The 18,241-nt window shown below is 46.1% G+C and overlaps 1 protein-coding gene across 4 annotated transcripts in view; it reads right to left on the bottom strand.

Annotated features, from left to right (window-relative positions):
* The window catches only part of LOC310874834 (cytohesin-1-like), a 49,393-nt gene that overhangs the window by 29,668 nt on the left and 1,484 nt on the right, over positions 1-18,241 (bottom strand). For 2 of the 4 annotated variants that reach the window (XM_083787706.1, XM_083787707.1), the window contains exon 2: positions 631-713. In XM_083787706.1, the coding sequence (XP_083643832.1) occupies positions 631-713 (83 nt within the window). Of the gene's footprint in view, positions 1-630; positions 714-3,794; positions 4,975-9,192; positions 9,314-18,241 lie in introns of those variants that run through there. The other 2 variants (XM_083787708.1, XM_083787709.1) reach the window with 2 other exon arrangements.

Below are 18,241 nucleotides of genomic sequence, written 5' to 3' on the forward strand. Positions count from 1 at the left end.
AAGGAGTTGCAACCGTTATCCCCCAGTGGCAGTGGCACGGCGTTGCATTGGGCGCGGTGACTCATGGGCCTTAACCCATTCTGACCTGAGATCAGATTCATACGAGGTTTTCCACTGGACACACACTGGTCTGATGAACCCATTCTGACCCGAGATCAGATTCTAAAAATGTCAGTCGTTTTTTTAGATTTTTCAAAAATAGCAGACCTACAAGCTCGTATCGCGCCACTCGGTGGCGCGATATGAGCTTGTAGATCTGCTATTTTTCAATAGCTAAAGCACGACATGATGCTAACACCAAAATGGGTGCCCGGTCAGAATGGGTTAAGACCCATTTTGGGCAGGAAGTTGGGAACCCCTTTTGGTGTTGGCATTAGGTTATGCTTTCGCTATTGAAAAATAGCAGATCTACAAGCTCATACGAGCTTGTACAAGGTCTGCTATTTTTGAAAAATCAAAGAACGACTGACATAGAAACACAGCTTTTTCAGAAAACTCTCAGGATGTTGTAGAAGACATTTTTAGAATCTGATCTCAGGTCAAAATGCGTTAATTATCTGTCCCTTGCCGTGTGTGTGTGTGTGTGTGTGTGTGTGTGTGTGTGTGTGTGTGTGTGTGTGTGTGTGTTACCTGTATGTCCTGCAGTAGCTCCTGTTTCCTGCGTTGGATGCTTTCCAGCTCCTGTCTCTCTTCAGGGCTGAGGTCATCGGGCACTGAACACACACGCAAACGCACACGCACACACACACACACACACACACACACACAGAAACATGGTTAACACCATGAAGAATAGCGGAGAACTGGCCGGTTTACCAACTCGCCGCAGCGAAAAGTGGAGAGAAAGTTCCAATGTCTTCATCGTTGTTATGCTAACATGGAGTGTCTTCGTCAGTGTAGTTAGTATAGTCAAACCCACAGATGTTATAGTTCATTTCCAAAGTGATCAAATTATTTTGTGCAGGCCCAGGCCGTAGCGTAACGGTCTGGGCACCGGACTGGTAATCCAGTCGCAGTGTGCCGCGGGTTCGACTCCCGGACCCGACGCGGCCTTTACTGCATGTCTTCCCCCATCTCTCTCCCGTTTCCTGTCAGCCTACTGTCTGTCCCTTCAAAAATCAATAAAAGGCGTAAGCCGCAAAAAAAAAATCTTAAAAAAAAAATATATATATTTTGTGCAATTTAAATGGTCAGCTAGATACTGATAAAAAGGTGAGTATGTGAATACCAATGATATTTCGGGAGATTATATATCCCCCCCGCCCCCACCAACACACACACAGAGGGGTGACCTGAGAATCCCAGTGTGCCGTTATCACTATGGTAACATGGCCCCTTATCCATCAAACTGTGCCCCGAACCAAGCAACCTCCCATCAGTGGATGAAATTACCACCCTCCATATATCTCTCTCTCACACACACACACACACACACACACACACACACACACACACACACACGATTGTAGTATCAAAGACATCTGTTTTGTATTGTTTAATTGGATCAATTGTGTGGCTGAATACATGTTCTGATGCTTCTTCATGTTGTTGTTGCGTAACATCAGGCCTGAGAACGTTGATCTGTTTTCTTAGCGATCATTCTTCTATTGATTTACTTATTCCATTAACCGAATAATCAGCACTTCATGACATGACTCATAACAGCCCATGTGAGAGGAGAGAGGGGACAGAGAGAGAGAGACAGAGACAGAGAGAGAGACAGAGAGAGAGAGACAGAGACAGAGTGAGAGAGAGAGACAGAGACAGAGTGAGAGAGAGAGAGAGACAGAGACAGAGACAGAGACAGAGACAGAGACAGAGACAGAGACAGAGACAGAGACAGAGAGAGACAGAGACAGAGACAGAGAGAGACAGAGAGAGACAGAGTGAGAGAGAGACAGAGACAGAGAGAGACAGACAGAGACAGAGACAGAGTGAGAGAGAGACAGAGAGAGACAGAGACATAGAGAGACAGAGAGAGACAGAGTGAGAGAGAGACAGAGACAGAGACAGAGACAGAGACAGAGACAGAGACAGAGACAGAGACAGAGAGACAGAGAGAGACAGAGAGAGACAGAGACAGTACAGAGAGTAATCTGTTAACAGTTATGAAGTCATGAAGTGATAACAACTCTGTTGTTGTTGTTGTGGTACTATATATATTTGTGCATCATGTCATGTGTTCCATTTCAAAACCATCCACACTTTCTCTTCGCAATGTGTTGTTCGAGCTTGTAGATCTGATACTTGTGTGTGTGACGCTGAGTAGTATGATCTGTATCTGTATGAGCTTGTAGATCTGATACTTGTGTGTGTGACGCTGTGTAGTATGATCTGTATCTGTATGAGCTTGTAGATCTGATACTTGTGTGTGTGACTGTGTAGTATGATCAAGGAGGAGTACAGCTTGTAGATCTGATACTTGGAGTACAGTAGGGCATTTATTTACTAAAAAAAACACAAAAAGTCAAAATGATGCAATCGCAGGTTCCTGCGATTAAGAATTAAGATTACCGACTAACAATTCGGACTAATTTCTGACCCAATAAAATGAACTGTTGCACCCAGCCTTCACCACTATTGTTGTGGCGTGATGGGTATCCTGAGACTCCATCACACACACACACACACACACACACACACACACACACACACACACACACACACACACACACACACACACACACACACACGCAGTGTGTGTGCTCACATTCTAATTTTAGCCGCAGGGCCTGAGAACAAAAACAAATGGAGTAAATGAGACAGTGAACAGCTGAGCTGCAGGATCTGTGTGTGTGTGTGTGTGTGTGTGTGTGTGTGTGTGTGTGTGTGTGTGTGTGTGTGTGTGTGTGTGTGTGTGTGTGTGTGTGCTATATTCAACCCCAGCCCGTCCTCAGGTGAGAGTTGGACAGTTGTCTGTCTGTCTGTCTGTCTGTCTGTCTGTCTGTCTGTCTGTCTGTCTGTCTGTCTGTCTGTGCGTGCGTGCGTGCGTGCACACTGTTGTCTCGGCCTCTCTGTTAGAAAAGGTGACATCATTGTCACCATGGATGGCGTGCACGATTAGCGTCAACAATCTCACACACACACACACACACACACACACACACACACACACACACACACACACGTGGCTCCGATCCACGATGTTCCTTCATCAAGACAATAAGCCAATGTACTATAAAAAAGAGACACACGCGCGCGCGCTCACACTCACTGACATAACCGGTGGCTTGTGCATTGTAGCCCTTTAACCAGCTGCAATGTGCAGGGTTGAGGTCACTGTGTGTGTGTGTGTGTGTGTGTGTGTGTGTGTGTGTGTGTGTGTAAATAGACACCTCACCACAGCTACAGTAGATTTCAGATTCAAGCACACACACACACACACACACACACACACACACTTGACAAACAGAAAGCGCATTATTCCATCCGCCGTCGACTGCGTTCGTTTGCACATGGAGCTTGTTCAGGGATGACATGGTGTCATGGAAGCACGCACACGCCCCAGTCACACACCCCCAATGTCGTGCAGAAAAACATGAAAAATTCAGACATTCTGATAAAATACACACCTACACACACACACACACACACACTCAGTCAAAGACCCGCCCCCACACCCCAATTTCCTGCAAAGACCGCCAAAGTGCAGAAGTTCTGATAACTACAGTACAGTACAGTACAGTACACACCTACACAGTCACACAGACCCACACCTATACATTTCCTGCAAAAGAAAATCAAATAAAAAAGTCAAAATGCAATAAGTTGCGTTAAACTGTACTAGTACACACCTACACGTTTACGTCATTCCCTTCCTTTATTCCAGTGAAATACTTCTGCTTTTCAGGGCGAGTGTCTCACTCTGAGCCCCTCTGGTCTCCTCTGGGCAGAGTGGTTTTCAGGGTGAGTGTCTCACTCTGAGCCCCTCCGGTCTCCTCTGGGCAGAGTGGTGCTTTCAGGGTGAGTGTCTCACTCTGAGCCCCTCCGGTCTCCTCTGGGCAGAGTGGTGTTTTCAGGGTGAGTGTCTCACTCTGAGCCCCTGTTGTCTCCTCTGGGCAGAGTGGTGCTTTCAGGGTGAGTGTCTCACTCTGAGCCCCTCCGGTCTCCTCTGGGCAGAGTGCTGCTTTCAGGGTGAGTGTCTCACTCTGAGCCCCTGTTGTCTCCTCTGGGCAGAGTGGTTTTCAGGGTGAGTGTCTCACTCTGAGCCCCTGTTGTCTCCTCTGGGCAGAGTGGTGCTTTCAGGGTGAGTGTCTCACTCTGAGCCCCTCCGGTCTCCTCTGGGCAGAGTGGTGCTTTCAGGGTGAGTGTCTCACTCTGAGCCCCTGTTGTCTCCTCTGGGCAGAGTGGTGCTTTCAGGGTGATCTGAGCCCCTCCGGTCTCCTCTGGGCAGAGTGGTGCTTTCAGGGTGAGTGTCTCACTCTGAGCCCCTCTGGTCTCCTCTGGGCAGAGTGGTGCTTTCAGGGTGAGTGTCTCACTCTGAGCCCCTGTTGTCTCCTCTGGGCAGAGTGGTGGGGGGTCCAGTCAGTCCAGTGACAGTCCAGAAAGAAATGGGGAAAGAAAGGGTGTCACAGCACGGTGACAAGAAAAGGCACACACATGCTGCTCTGCCGTGGCTCGATCTGGACCTCAAAGACTCAGCGTGAAAAAAACAATAAGATCCACCGCATCCATGATTACCATCTTTACATCGGCAACGTTTCCACTCAGACCTTACAGAGAGACAGACAATCTCGCCCACAGCAACAACAACGTACAGGACAGGACAGGACCCAAAGCCCTGCCCCGCCAACCCACGCCGGTCCTCTTATGTACAGAAAGGATCCACAAACAAGTTCCAATTTTAGCCCCGGCAGCAGCAACAGCAGCAGCTCCACTTCTAGTCTAGTCCAGCCACATGCGGTCCGTCCGTCCGTCCGTCCGTCTGTCTGTCTCCACCACCAACGACTCCGTCAGACTTCAGATCACCTAGAATAGCTCTCTGGCGTTAAGACCGTTTATCTCCCACCATGTGTCAGGAGGGGAAGGGGGGGGGGGGGGGGGGTCAGTCCTGTGGTCCTGTAGTCCTACATACAGTACAGTACAGTACAGTCCCCACTGGTCCCTATAGTATAGGCTGTGTCTGAGCCTGCTTCTTCTGATAGAGTGTGTGTGAGTGGGACCTAGTACTACCGTGCAGCTCGCTCACAGTGGACAGGCGCGCGAATGAGAGGGCTTGAGTGTGTGTGTGTGTGTGTGTGTGTGTGTGTGTGTGTGTGTGTGTGTGTGTGTGTGTGTGTGTGTGTGTGTGTGTGTGTGTGTGTGTGTGTGTTTAAAGTTCTCCCCCCCCCCAGTGCGGGAGCGCACTCGCCTATTAGTTTACAGTGCGCTCAATGCTCTATTTCCGAACGTGCCCATTGTGTCAGTGGGGGTGCTTCAGCCCTCAAGACTCACCCCCGGACTCGACGTCACTGTGTGTGTGTGTGTGTGTGTGTGTGTGTGTGTGTGTGTGTGTGTGTGTGTGTGTGTGTGTGTGTGTGTGTGGAGGAGGGGGGAGGCGACCCTAGGGAACCCCCCCTCCCAACCCCTTCTATCCTACTCAACTCCTCCCTCGCTTGCAACGCCGCATGCGCACACACGCACACACACACACACACACACACACACACACACACACACACACACACACACACACACACACACACACACACACACCCCCGTGTGGCCATTGAGTGTCAGAGCCATGCAGAGAGTCAAGACAGGGAGAGAGAAAGAAAAGACAACATAGCAAATCCATGCATACGATGGTGGTGTCCTGTGTGGGAAAACAGCCGATCTACAAGCTCACAGACAGCAGTGTTGTTTTTGTTTGTCAGCAGTCATAGTTTTAATTGAATAGTTTTAATATAGCTTTAGTCACATTTTAATCACCTGGAATGTTTTAGTGTTAGTCTAGTTTTAGTTGACTAAATAAGACATCTAAGATTTTAGTCGTCTAAATCTACAGTTTATTTAGTGGAACAAACTGTATTTTGGCGGGCCTTGATGCTGGCGTAATGACTGCGACGCGTTGTGAGCTTGTAGATCGGCTATTTTCAGCATTCAACTAATTGCAAAATCTCTTGTCCTTGTCCAAAGAGTCAGTGACTGACAAGTTACTGAACAACAAGTCTGTTTAATTTACTTTAGCACACGAAGATATCTTTGTACTCCCTAAGCCGGCGCGCACGCACGCACGCACACACACACACACACACACGGCTATTTGTACTACCGTGGACAAGCCTTGGGACCATAAACAATCAAAAAGGCCTTTTAATCATCTATCCAGCCTCTTCTTAGAGCTACAGTAAAACTGCAGCTCGCTTCACAAGGCAGCGTTTTGTCCGGTTAGATGTTCCTGTCGCCTCAGGCAGGGCAGCCAGTTCAAAAGGACCGTGACCTTAATCATGTGCTTTAAGGAGAGCTCCCTGGTGACTGCCTGACCCCACCCAGACTCGGGGCCGTTCTGGGAGGAGTCCTGAGAACGCTGGGCACCATTTTTAAACACCCGAACGCCCCGGGGGTATTTAGGACCATTACATCAGGGCACCCAGCGATTTACAGCTACGGAGTGCATTTCAAGGTGCACCAGGCGGGGGGGGGGGGGGGGGGGGGGGTGGCAAAAAATACCACCTACAGTAGAACAGTGGTTTTCAACCCTTTTCATATCTATTATTTATTCGCCATTTGAGCCACCACGGACCGAGATTTTGTCCACAATTCCATGCTGTATTGATGTTGGCACCATAGGAGAGATAACAGGCGAACGTTGATCAAATTAACAATGGCTACAGTACATCATCCAATTACGTAGACCACTTTGAAATGGAGTAATGCAGATGTTTAACAATGATGTTACTCTTGAGAGCGTAAAATGAAACCAAAATGGACCCGTTGTGTGCTTGTAGATCTGCTATTTTACACTTTGGGTCCCGGACAAACGTCTAGTCTCTCTTTTGGGTCTCGAGCTGACAAATTAGGGGGAACAAGAACCACACTGACCCAATAGGTGTGGTGGAAGAGTTGGAAAACGACAAAAAAATACATTCCTGCTTTTATGACGTGCGTGTATATTTTGTACCTCGGTCCAAAATTGGTCAAACCAGTAAAAGAAATTAAAGGCAAACCAAGAATGCACGTGTTCCGTATCTAAAAAGGAATGTGCCCAGCGGGGAACTTGGCCCAACGTTATGAAGTAACGAATGGCCCTGCATGCGGAAACTGGGATCTGTCCCAGTTCTCTCCCAGAAATACTGCCCAGTTCCCCCACACAGCATTAACCCAGGATCCATCCATCCATCTCCAACCGCTTATCCCTAGTCGGGTCGCGGGGGCAACAGCTCCACCAGAGACTTCCCTCTCCAGAGCAACATTAGTTGGTAGATACCCTCACATGTTCTCCCCGTGTCCCCTAGGGTAGATACCCTCACATGTTCTCCCCGTGTCCCCTCACAAAAAAAACATGCCGTAATCCAGGACTCTAAAACGACCTCGCCCTGTCAGGTGAAAAGAAGCAGCTTGGACTCCTCATGCATAGAAAGAAGCATGAGGTCAGTCCGCTGCCCTCCCCAGATTGGCAGAGGAAGTGTATAGCGCCCAGGATTACATTAGATAATTGACACTGGGTGTAAAAATGGGTTACAAAATTGTGGGATAAAACATTTAGGAAAGAAATAAAAAAGGATGAAGTGCGCAGTGTTCCCGGGGAGGGGGGGGGGGCACTGTTCTGGGGGGGGGGGGGGGTTAACCCCTCTAAAAGCTCTCCTCTTGTTGTCCCTATAACCATTCAATAATGGGCTCTTTTCAGCCTCGGGGTATTAATAGACACATACATGCATTATGTTGCACCATAAATACTACTAGAATACAGTCCCTTGTTCCAGTAATAGATTTGTTGTTTGTCAGTCAGTCAGAGGGCCTCGTCGGAAATATAACGTTACTGCCTGGTGGTCCGGAGACCCCCGTCCCGTCGCTCTGTTTCTGTTGACTTATTTAGCATTTAGTTTTTATCGATTGAATACTTTATTTAGCCAGAAAGGCCCGATGGAGGTATACAGTCAGACAGACATTAAGGGCTCCATTTTCGTCTAAACCGTCTTATCTTATTTTTTTTTACCATTTTGCTAAACATTTTTGAATAGTTAAAATAGCCAGTCTACAGCGTGTCGATGTAGATTGGCTGGTTGAACTATTCAAAAATGTTTTTCAAAATAGTAAGAAAAAGAAAAAAAAAGGCAAAGAAGTTTAGGGATATAAAGGGGTTTAGCGGTGACGAAAATGGAGCCCTATAAGGCTAAAAGGATAACACAAACAAGTCCTGGGGACTTAATTGTTTGCATTGTGGTCCTATATGCATGTATCCCACTTCTGACAGACCATGACATGTTCTTGATTAATTGAATACCAGGACCACAATAGAAACAAGAAGTCCTCATATAGGATTTTTGTGTCACCTCCTAATCCTTTTATCAATCTTTGCCTGTATAGTACAACTATCTGCAAACTGTTACCCGCCTTGGATCAAGACTGTCAGATGCATTTGATCGATTTTGACATTTGCATCTCGCATAATAGAAAGTAAAAGTCAGACTCGACAAATATATAAAATAGCCTAAGCCTACATCGATATGAAAAATAGTCTTGATCCAAGGTTACAGGCTGGATAAAAGCCTATAGCCTAAAATGTAGAGATTTTAGACTGATGTCTATAGGGCTATAGCCTATTTTCATTATCGATTCTGACATTTTCAACCTACGAGAGATTGAAAATGTCAGAATCGAGTCTAAAATCTTAGGGGCTACATTATAAACCATTTGTTTTCAACCCTAAAAACGTGACTAAAATAAAGTTAAACACATCATGCATGGCATGCTTTGCAGTTTGCACCAAACAAACCATCAGTGTCTCATAAATGAATCTACAAGTTTCGCAGCAGCCTACTGCCTACGGTATGTCGCTCCGATGAAATCTACAAGCTCACAACGCGTCGCATAGCGACGCGTTGTGAGCTTGTAGATCGGCTGTTTTCTTCGCCGGATTAAAGGACAGGAGCTCAGCTTTGAGTTGTTTTAGCTGCTGCTAACAGGTTAGCGCTGTTTTTTAATATAGACAGTCACAGTATAACTTTTATTCAATGCTTAATGTGTGTTTTAGGTTAAATAAAAACTTACCCACACCATCTTCAGACTTCTGCACCATCACTGTATCCGTTACTTTTATTTTATCAATAAGAATATTATGAAGCGACACACAGCGGTGTTTTAGTAGACGTGTTGGCTCTCGGTGTGTGTGTGTGTGTGTGTGTGTGTGTGTGTGTGTGTCGCTTCACACAGGAAAGGATATGACAACTATGTGTGTGTGACGTGTGTGTGTGTGTGTGTGTGCGTGAGAGAGAGAGAGAGAGAGAGAGAGAGAGACCCCGCGTGCGGTTGAGTGACGTACGTAGGCGTGGTCTCGATAGTAACGGCCAATCGGGGATCGGATCGCTCAACGGTAAACGCACACACACGCGCGCACACACACACACACACACACACACACACACACAGTCAACCACAGGGTAGAGTCTCTAAATGACAGTACAAGCCTCTTTTATGAGACTTTAAAAGGAGTATTGAACTCCAAATGAAATGAACACGCAGTTACAGCTCAGACAAAACTGTTTGATGTAGCCTATAGGCCTAGATATAAAAACAATATAAGAACAACACAACAATGTTAACATGTGAGATATAGTTCAAAGCAGGTCAAGTTTCTTTGTAGCCTATTAGAGCACATTGCGTCAATGCAGTTTTCTGTTTGTTCCAGATATGTGGAGGAGCTTAATTACAAACCCAATGCTGCTTCCTCCACGTTCACCTCTGACTATAGAGGTCCTTTCAGTAGCTACTGTAATAAGTTATAACTCCTTGGGGTGTTATTTGTCACTTCAGCTATAGTGTATAGTTAGGATGCCTCTCGGGCGTCTCCCTAGGGAGGTCCTCGACGCACGTCCCACTGGGAGGAGACCCCGGGGCAGACCAAGGATCACGTCCCACTGGGAGGAGACCCCGGGGCAGACCAAGGACCACGTCCCACTGGGAGGAGACCCCGGGGCAGACCAAGGACCACGTCCCACTGGGAGGAGACCCCGGGGCAGACCAAGGACCACGTCTGATAGGTATTTTTGGTGTTTGGTGAATGAAGGGGTCATTGGCCATGTGTAGATACTGTAGATATAGTAACTCTCTCTCTCTCCCCCTAGCCTGCGGGAGATAAAGAATTGTTTTGATTTGACTGCTTCCCTCTGTGAAACAACATGTTTTTCGACCTTCGCCACGGCAGACACGTCGTCTTGCTCGCTGCTTTAATTACGTCGGTATTATGTTATTTTAGTCTCCGACACTCTCCTCCCAACTTAAGGTGCCGCTGTAAGTCACTGTTTGATAACCTCTGAACTTTTATGGTTCACTTCCCATTCGTCATACTTCCTGGGAATTCCCAGGAAGTGTGAGTGGCCACGTCAGCTAAGGAGACCTCCCCGGCCATAGGGGTCGCCAATATTACCATTTTATTAGCCTATGAACCCAAAATGAATTGCTTCCTATGTCATTCTTGTTTTGTTTTGCCAGTCCTATATAATGTAATCCCGGACATTGTCCGGGGGAGACTTTTTCACGATGCTGTTCTGTAAAGTCCGTTCTGCTCCCCAGCTAATATACATTGATCCTTGGAAAAGTCTGCGTTGAGTGTGTGTTGCCTCCGTTCATTGTGTCATGTCTTGGTATTTTTCCTGCTGTAAGTAATTCTACTCTTTTCCTTCTTAAGTATGGTATTGCAGCTCTTACCCTAAAGTATTTTTCTGTAAAAGGTTCATTTATATAGTATTATAGTTTATCAGTTGAACCTTATAACATTGAATATAAAGTTTAAATATGCTCCTGGTCTAAAAAGGTTTACAACCCTTTAATCCATTACAATCTATATATAGTTTAATTTGGACTTGAGTACTTTTACTTGAGTACATTAAATATGCCTCTCCTGCTACGGGAGTATCAACGATTTATTAGCCTGGAATTCAAAGGTTATCTGGGCGAATATGCACAGCCACTTTTAACCCCGTAGCTACCAAATGTTAGCATAGGAGGCTGCATGTCTCAACAATTAAACCTATGGCTATTAGACTTTAGCGATGTCAATTTTGAGGGTCTTAAAGACCCTCAAAATAAATGTATGTAACAATTGGTCCTTCGAGCCGGTGCTTTATAACAGGGTTTTAATGCCCTGACAAAGTTTAAACGAACTAGCGTAGTCCAAATAGCCTAGGTTTTCCGATCTTTTTCTTATCTCTCTTTCCCTCTGACACCACTTGGAGCAATGAACGAGAGACGCAGACACCATTTTTTTCTCAGCCATAACTTTTCATTGGAACAATACCATATATTTTCTGGAATGGACGAAGACCTGTTTAAGGACAGGACAGCATCCATTTTTTTATTTTCTTTTATTTGATTCACCGCAACCTGGAAGAGTTTCGGCTGGTTCAGCGAACTTCCATGAATCCTGCTTGCCTCTCCTACACATTCAGTTAAGTAAATCAATGCTGGATGTCTTTCTCTGTCTTAAATAGATAATACTGTCATTATAACTATGTTCTTCTTTGTTATCCAATTGTGTAATTTGCTTTATGCCATCTGTATATTTCTTTTTGTGTGGTAGAAAGGATATCTATGCCTTTTTTGACGTGCGTGGGTCATTATCGCGAGTGATTTACCGCTGCGTGGGAGGGGGTCCTATAGATATTAACGTTTTTGGTGTCTCTAACTTCGACGGGAGGGACGAGGGTACCAGGAGGGGTTCTTTTTATACCAAAAAGGGTTTTTCTTTTCACATGCTTAATGTCTACGTGCGTGGGGGGGGAGGCTCTCTCTCTCTCTCTCTCTCTCTCTCTCTCTCTCTCTCTCTCTCCCTGTTTGTGATTCGTCAATGTCAGTGTGTGTGTGTGTGTGTGTGTGTGGGATCTGCCTCTCCTTCTCTCGCTCGGTGTGTGTATGGGCCTGTTTTGGGTCTCTCTCTGTGTGTATGTGCGTGCTGAGTTTTCTGTGTGCATGTCTCTGTCTGTGAATGTTGGCGCTTCATTGTGAACGCCTGCTCTGGTCAAATTAGTTCTTATTTTTTAATTATCTGGCATTCCCTCTTTCCTTTTTGCCATACATAGTATCATAATAATCTGTGTTTCCTGAGCCTTTTGCGATGTGTAGGCCGCCGCCTACACGTCGGGGGAAGGCTTGGGGGGTCATTTTCCGGTAAATCTTACCATTTTCCAGTCCTGTACCATGTGTTGCCCCTTCATAGTGGCCCACATGTCCCTGTACCATGTGTTGCCCCTTCATAGTGGCCCACATGTCCCTGTACCATGTGTTGCCCCTTCATAGTGGCCCACATGTCCCTGTACCATGTGTTGCCCCTTCATAGTGGCCCACATGTCCCTGTACCATGTGTTGCCCCTTCATAGTGGCCCACATGTCCCTGTACCATGTGTTGCCCCTTCATAGTGGCCCACATGTCCCTGTACCATGTGTTGCCCCTTCATAGTGGCCCACATGTCCCTGTACCATGTGTTGCCCCTTCATAGTGGCCCACATGTCCCTGTACCATGTGTTGCCCCTTCATAGTGGCCCACATGTCCCTGTACCATGTGTTGCCCCTTCATAGTGGCCCACATGTCCCTGTACCATGTGTTGCCCCTTCATAGTGGCCCACATGTCCCTGTACCATGTGTTGCCCCTTCATAGTGGCCCACATGTCCCTGTACCATGTGTTGCCCCTTCATAGTGGCCCACATGTCCGCATACTTTTTCTCTGTCTATCTCTGTCTGATACTAGGTTATTATTATTATTTTTGTTAAGAACCAGTTTATTCATGATTAATGTGGTTTTTCATGTCATTCACCAGTTTGTTCTTTTTTTTTTTTTCTTCTGTTTATCTTTACAGAAAAGGACTGCTGCAGGTGGGAGTCGCGGTCGGGTGGACAGGCCGAGAATTTCAAAGCCCACAAATGCGATGGAGTAGAGTTCTCTCTGCGTCAAGTCTCTGAAAAGTGTTTGTTGATTGTGGACTTCGAAATTCCATTCTTGTATACAAGGTTTGACCCGCAGACCCGACCCCCCAGCGCAGATCCGTCTAAATTCACTATGGTTAGGCCCAACCCCAGAACAGTCTGCCCTAATCAGTTGCCCATAGATTTCCCATATGGAACAAATTTATTCCACTCACGTTTCACCAGACATTTTTTGTTTTCGTTTCACCAGACATTTTTTTGTTTTCATGTTGTATGTGGTTTATTAAATGTTTTTCTTTTCTGTTTGCTAATTTCTGCTTCCCAAGACATGTTCCCCTAATATTCCCTTCTCCCCACAATTAAATAAATATTAGGTAATTTTGATTTGATTTGATTTAATATTTACTGTTTTAACCATTCCCTTTCATCATAAGATCTGAGAGCCCATTACATAGATTATTTGAACTGATTTATCCCATCTTTGGGACCATCTAAATTTCATTCCATTATGATTCATTATCCCACCTCATCATATTTTGATTATTTTAATTTCATATTGGATTAATATTTCCCCTAAATTGGAATATCCCCCCTGTAAACAGTTAACTTTATTTTCCCCCATAACATAACCTATTATCCCAGAACCACCCCTTTCACCTTAAATTAAGTTTAATATAGGAACACCTACCTCTCCATTTTATTTGTTTGGTTTTTATCATCATGAGTTTGATTGGACTAGGCATTAATCTCCCCAGAATCACTTGATTCTATATTTTGACCTTTATATGGTACTAAGGGACTCCCAAAGACATTGTTGCGACCTCGCGCTGGAGCGCATGAATAATATCACCATCGGAATACCCCGTTTCCCCTCTCCAAGCTCTTGAACCATGTGACGCCATATCAGTATCGCCCACATGGCTGTTTGCAGAGAATGTATCTGTGAACCTGTCGTTAGGGGGGGGGGGGGAAGGGGCGAAGAATCGGCTCCGACAACGAGCCAAAAGAACTCTCGCAGATTCAGTTCTGACAACGAACTGATGGCGAACCAGAAGAACTGCTCTAAAAATGAACACTCATGTGGTCAAAAATGACACATCTCGCCGGCCAGGCCTTGGCTGCAACGGTTTGCTGGGTTGGTTGCCAATCCCGAAGATATCACCATCATCATCATCATCAAGAAAGAAAAGCCATTCTTTCTCTTTCCCAAAATACCATCTAAATAAGGATTTTATGCCTAGTAAAGTTGAAATCATTGTGTTTTTTATTTTTCATTGTTCCTGTGGCCATTCTGTGCCATTCTGATCCATAGTATAAAGTAAGTTTTTCCCCTGAGGATTTGATATTGTCACATGTCATATGACCCTTCACTCACCAATGCGATGGAGTTTGATAGGTATTTTTGGTGTTTGGTGAATGAAGGGGTCATTGGCCATGTGTAGATACTGTAGATATAGTAACTCTCTCTCTCTCCCCCTAGCCTGCGGGAGATAAAGAATTGTTTTGATTTGACTGCTTCCCTCTGTGAAACAACATGTTTTTCGACCTTCGCCACGGCAGACACGTCGTCTTGCTCGCTGCTTTAATTACGTCGGTATTATGTTATTTTAGTCTCCGACACTCTCCTCCCAACTTAAGGTGCCGCTGTAAGTCACTGTTTGATAACCTCTGAACTTTTATGGTTCACTTCCCATTCGTCATACTTCCTGGGAATTCCCAGGAAGTGTGAGTGGCCACGTCAGCTAAGGAGACCTCCCCGGCCATAGGGGTCGCCAATATTACCATTTTATTAGCCTATGAACCCAAAATGAATTGCTTCCTATGTCATTCTTGTTTTGTTTTGCCAGTCCTATATAATGTAATCCCGGACATTGTCCGGGGGAGACTTTTTCACGATGCTGTTCTGTAAAGTCCGTTCTGCTCCCCAGCTAATATACATTGATCCTTGGAAAAGTCTGCGTTGAGTGTGTGTTGCCTCCGTTCATTGTGTCATGTCTTGGTATTTTTCCTGCTGTAAGTAATTCTACTCTTTTCCTTCTTAAGTATGGTATTGCAGCTCTTACCCTAAAGTATTTTTCTGTAAAAGGTTCATTTATATAGTATTATAGTTTATCAGTTGAACCTTATAACATTGAATATAAAGTTTAAATATGCTCCTGGTCTAAAAAGGTTTACAACCCTTTAATCCATTACAATCTATATATAGTTTAATTTGGACTTGAGTACTTTTACTTGAGTACATTAAATATGCCTCTCCTGCTACGGGAGTATCAACGATTTATTAGCCTGGAATTCAAAGGTTATCTGGGCGAATATGCACAGCCACTTTTAACCCCGTAGCTACCAAATGTTAGCATAGGAGGCTGCATGTCTCAACAATTAAACCTATGGCTATTAGACTTTAGCGATGTCAATTTTGAGGGTCTAAAGACCCTCAAAATAAATTTTATCCAACAACGTCCCACTGGGAGGAGACCCCCCCAGGGCAGACCAAGGACCACGTCCCACTGGGAGGAGACCCCGGGGCAGACCAAGGATCACGTCCCACTGGGAGGAGACCCCGGGGCAGACCAAGGATCACGTCCCACTGGGAGTAGACCCTGGGGCAGACCAAGGATCACGTCCCACTGGGAGGAGACCCCGGGGCAGACCAAGGATCACGTCCCACTGGGAGGAGACCCCGGGGCAGACCAAGGATCACGTCCCACTGGGAGGAGACCCCGGGGCAGACCAAGGATCACGTCCCACTGGGAGGAGACCCCGGGGAAGACCAAAGATCACGTCCCACTGGGAGGAGACCCCGGGGCAGACCAAGGATCACGTCCCACTGGGAGGAGACCCCGGGGCAGACCAAGGATCACGTCCCACTGGGAGGAGACCCCGGGGCAGACCAAGGATCACGTCCCACTGGGAGGAGACCCCGGGGCAGACCAAGGATCACGTCCCACTGGGAGGAGACCCCGGGGCAGACCAAGGATCACGTCCCACTGGGAGGAGACCCCGGGGCAGACCAAGGATCACGTCCCACTGGGAGGAGACTTTTAGTAGCAAATTCTGATTTAAGCTCAGTTTTTGAACAATCCATTGAACTTCAGGCCTGCCTATATAGGCTACTTAAACTATCTAGTCTTGGCCAACTAAAAATGTACACTGGCATGAAATAAACTAAAACATAATTGCTCAGACTACAAAACACTGAAGTCCTTCAACCAGAAACCTAACGCTAACCCTGAACTCTAAGAACCTGGGGGACATAGAACCTGGGGGACATAGAACCTGGGGGACATAGAACCTGGGGGACATAGAACCTGGGGGACATAGAACCTGGGGGACATAGAACCTGGGGGACATAGAACATGGGGGACATAGAACCTGGGGGACATAGAACCTGGGGGACATAGAACCTGGGGGACATAGAACCTGGGGAAATAGAACCTGGGGGACATAGAACCTGGGGGACATAGAACCTGGGGGACATAGAACCTGGGGGACATAGAACCTGGGGGACATAGAACCTGGGGGACATAGAACCTGGGGAACATAGGGATGACCCTGGTTCATTCATGGAGGAAATGGTGGGCTCAGAGAGAGAGAGAGAGAGAGAGAGAGAGAGAGAGAGAGAGAGGGGCAGAGGGAAAGCCTCACAGCTGTGTGCTTGAATCGGAGCTTTATTTATCCACACTTTTCCTGGGCTGTGTGTGCTCCAGTTCCTGTCGATTTGATCCAATGAAAGCCAATGAAACTGGTCAGATGACCAATGATATCCAATGAAATCAACAGGAACTGGAGCACACACAGCCCAGGAAAAGTGTGGATAGAGAACACGGACAAACAGGATATTATGTAGAGAGGGGGAGGGGGAGGGGGAGGCAGACAATAACTGCTGTTGATAATCCACTGGTTCTCAAAGGACCCCCATGCAGGGGTCCTTGGCGGGGACATAAGTTACTTTGTAGATTTGAGTTCTTATTACAAAACATACATTAACCACTTCTGGCCTAATACTTTAGCTTCAAAAGGTTTGTATACATTTTATATACATACGATAACTTATGTAATAATGTGATAAATGTGATATAGGTTCTTGAATCTTGAGTTGCAAAAATGTTCTTATTGACAGTCTGCTTTGGCTTCCAACGTCTTTCTTACTTTAAACAGTTCGTAACACACTAAACTGCTTCCTTCATGCAGAGACAAAGTGTGTAGCACCTGTGTGCAATGCCATGCAATCATGCATCAATCAATCAGTCAATCATGGTCCAGTGTTGCTACTGACAGACAGGGAACTTGGTTCTGCCTCAGAAAGTTATTGTCACATCATGTTTACATTTTTAATATAGATTTACATAGATTGTGCATTACATTCACACACACACACACACACACACACACACACACACACACACACACACACACACACACACACACACACACACACACACACACACACACTCATTCATAGGAGCAATTAGGGGTTCAGTGTCTTGCTCAAGGACACTTCGACACTAACTCTGGGGGAGCCCGGGTTCGAACTGGCAACCTTGTGGTTGCCATCCAGCCACTCTACCCCTGAGCCAACGCTATATATAATGATGATGTTTAATTCCTTGTATTTGTACGTTTTCTTTTTGTCTCCACCAGGCCGAAGGCATGGGGGGAGAGTATGTTTTGCACTCCGTCCGTCCGTCCGTCCGTGTGTCCGTGTGTCCGTCCGTGTGTCCGTGAGCAGCTAATCTCGGCCACCGTTAACCCGGTCGATGCCAAATTTTGCACACACACTCCCTGGATGCCAACGATGAACCTCTGCCCCAAACCTTCCAGAACGGACTGTTATAGCGCCACCAGGAGGCCGCTTTGTGCAAAACAAGTTTTTGCACAGTACACCTACAGATTTTGTCCAAACATCACGCAAATTGGTACACAGTCTCTCTAGAGCCATTCAACAAAACCGGTCTTTCAGATTTCTCACACTCCATCCTGATTGGTTAAGATTGGCTTCCAAAGTTCACAGGAGTGCTCAGTTTCAAACAAAATGCTGCAAATCATGAACACATCGCGTGATTTCCGTGAAATTGTGCACCCACATTCCCACTAGGCCGAGGACGAAATGTCACATGAACAATTTCAACTCAGCCTCAAGGTGGTGCTATAACTGGCCGAAAAGTGTTTTTACCTCTAA

Source organism: Protomyctophum parallelum, assembly GCF_964188405.1.
Source record: "Protomyctophum parallelum genome assembly, chromosome: 17".
Lineage (NCBI taxonomy): Eukaryota > Metazoa > Chordata > Actinopteri > Myctophiformes > Myctophidae > Protomyctophum > Protomyctophum parallelum.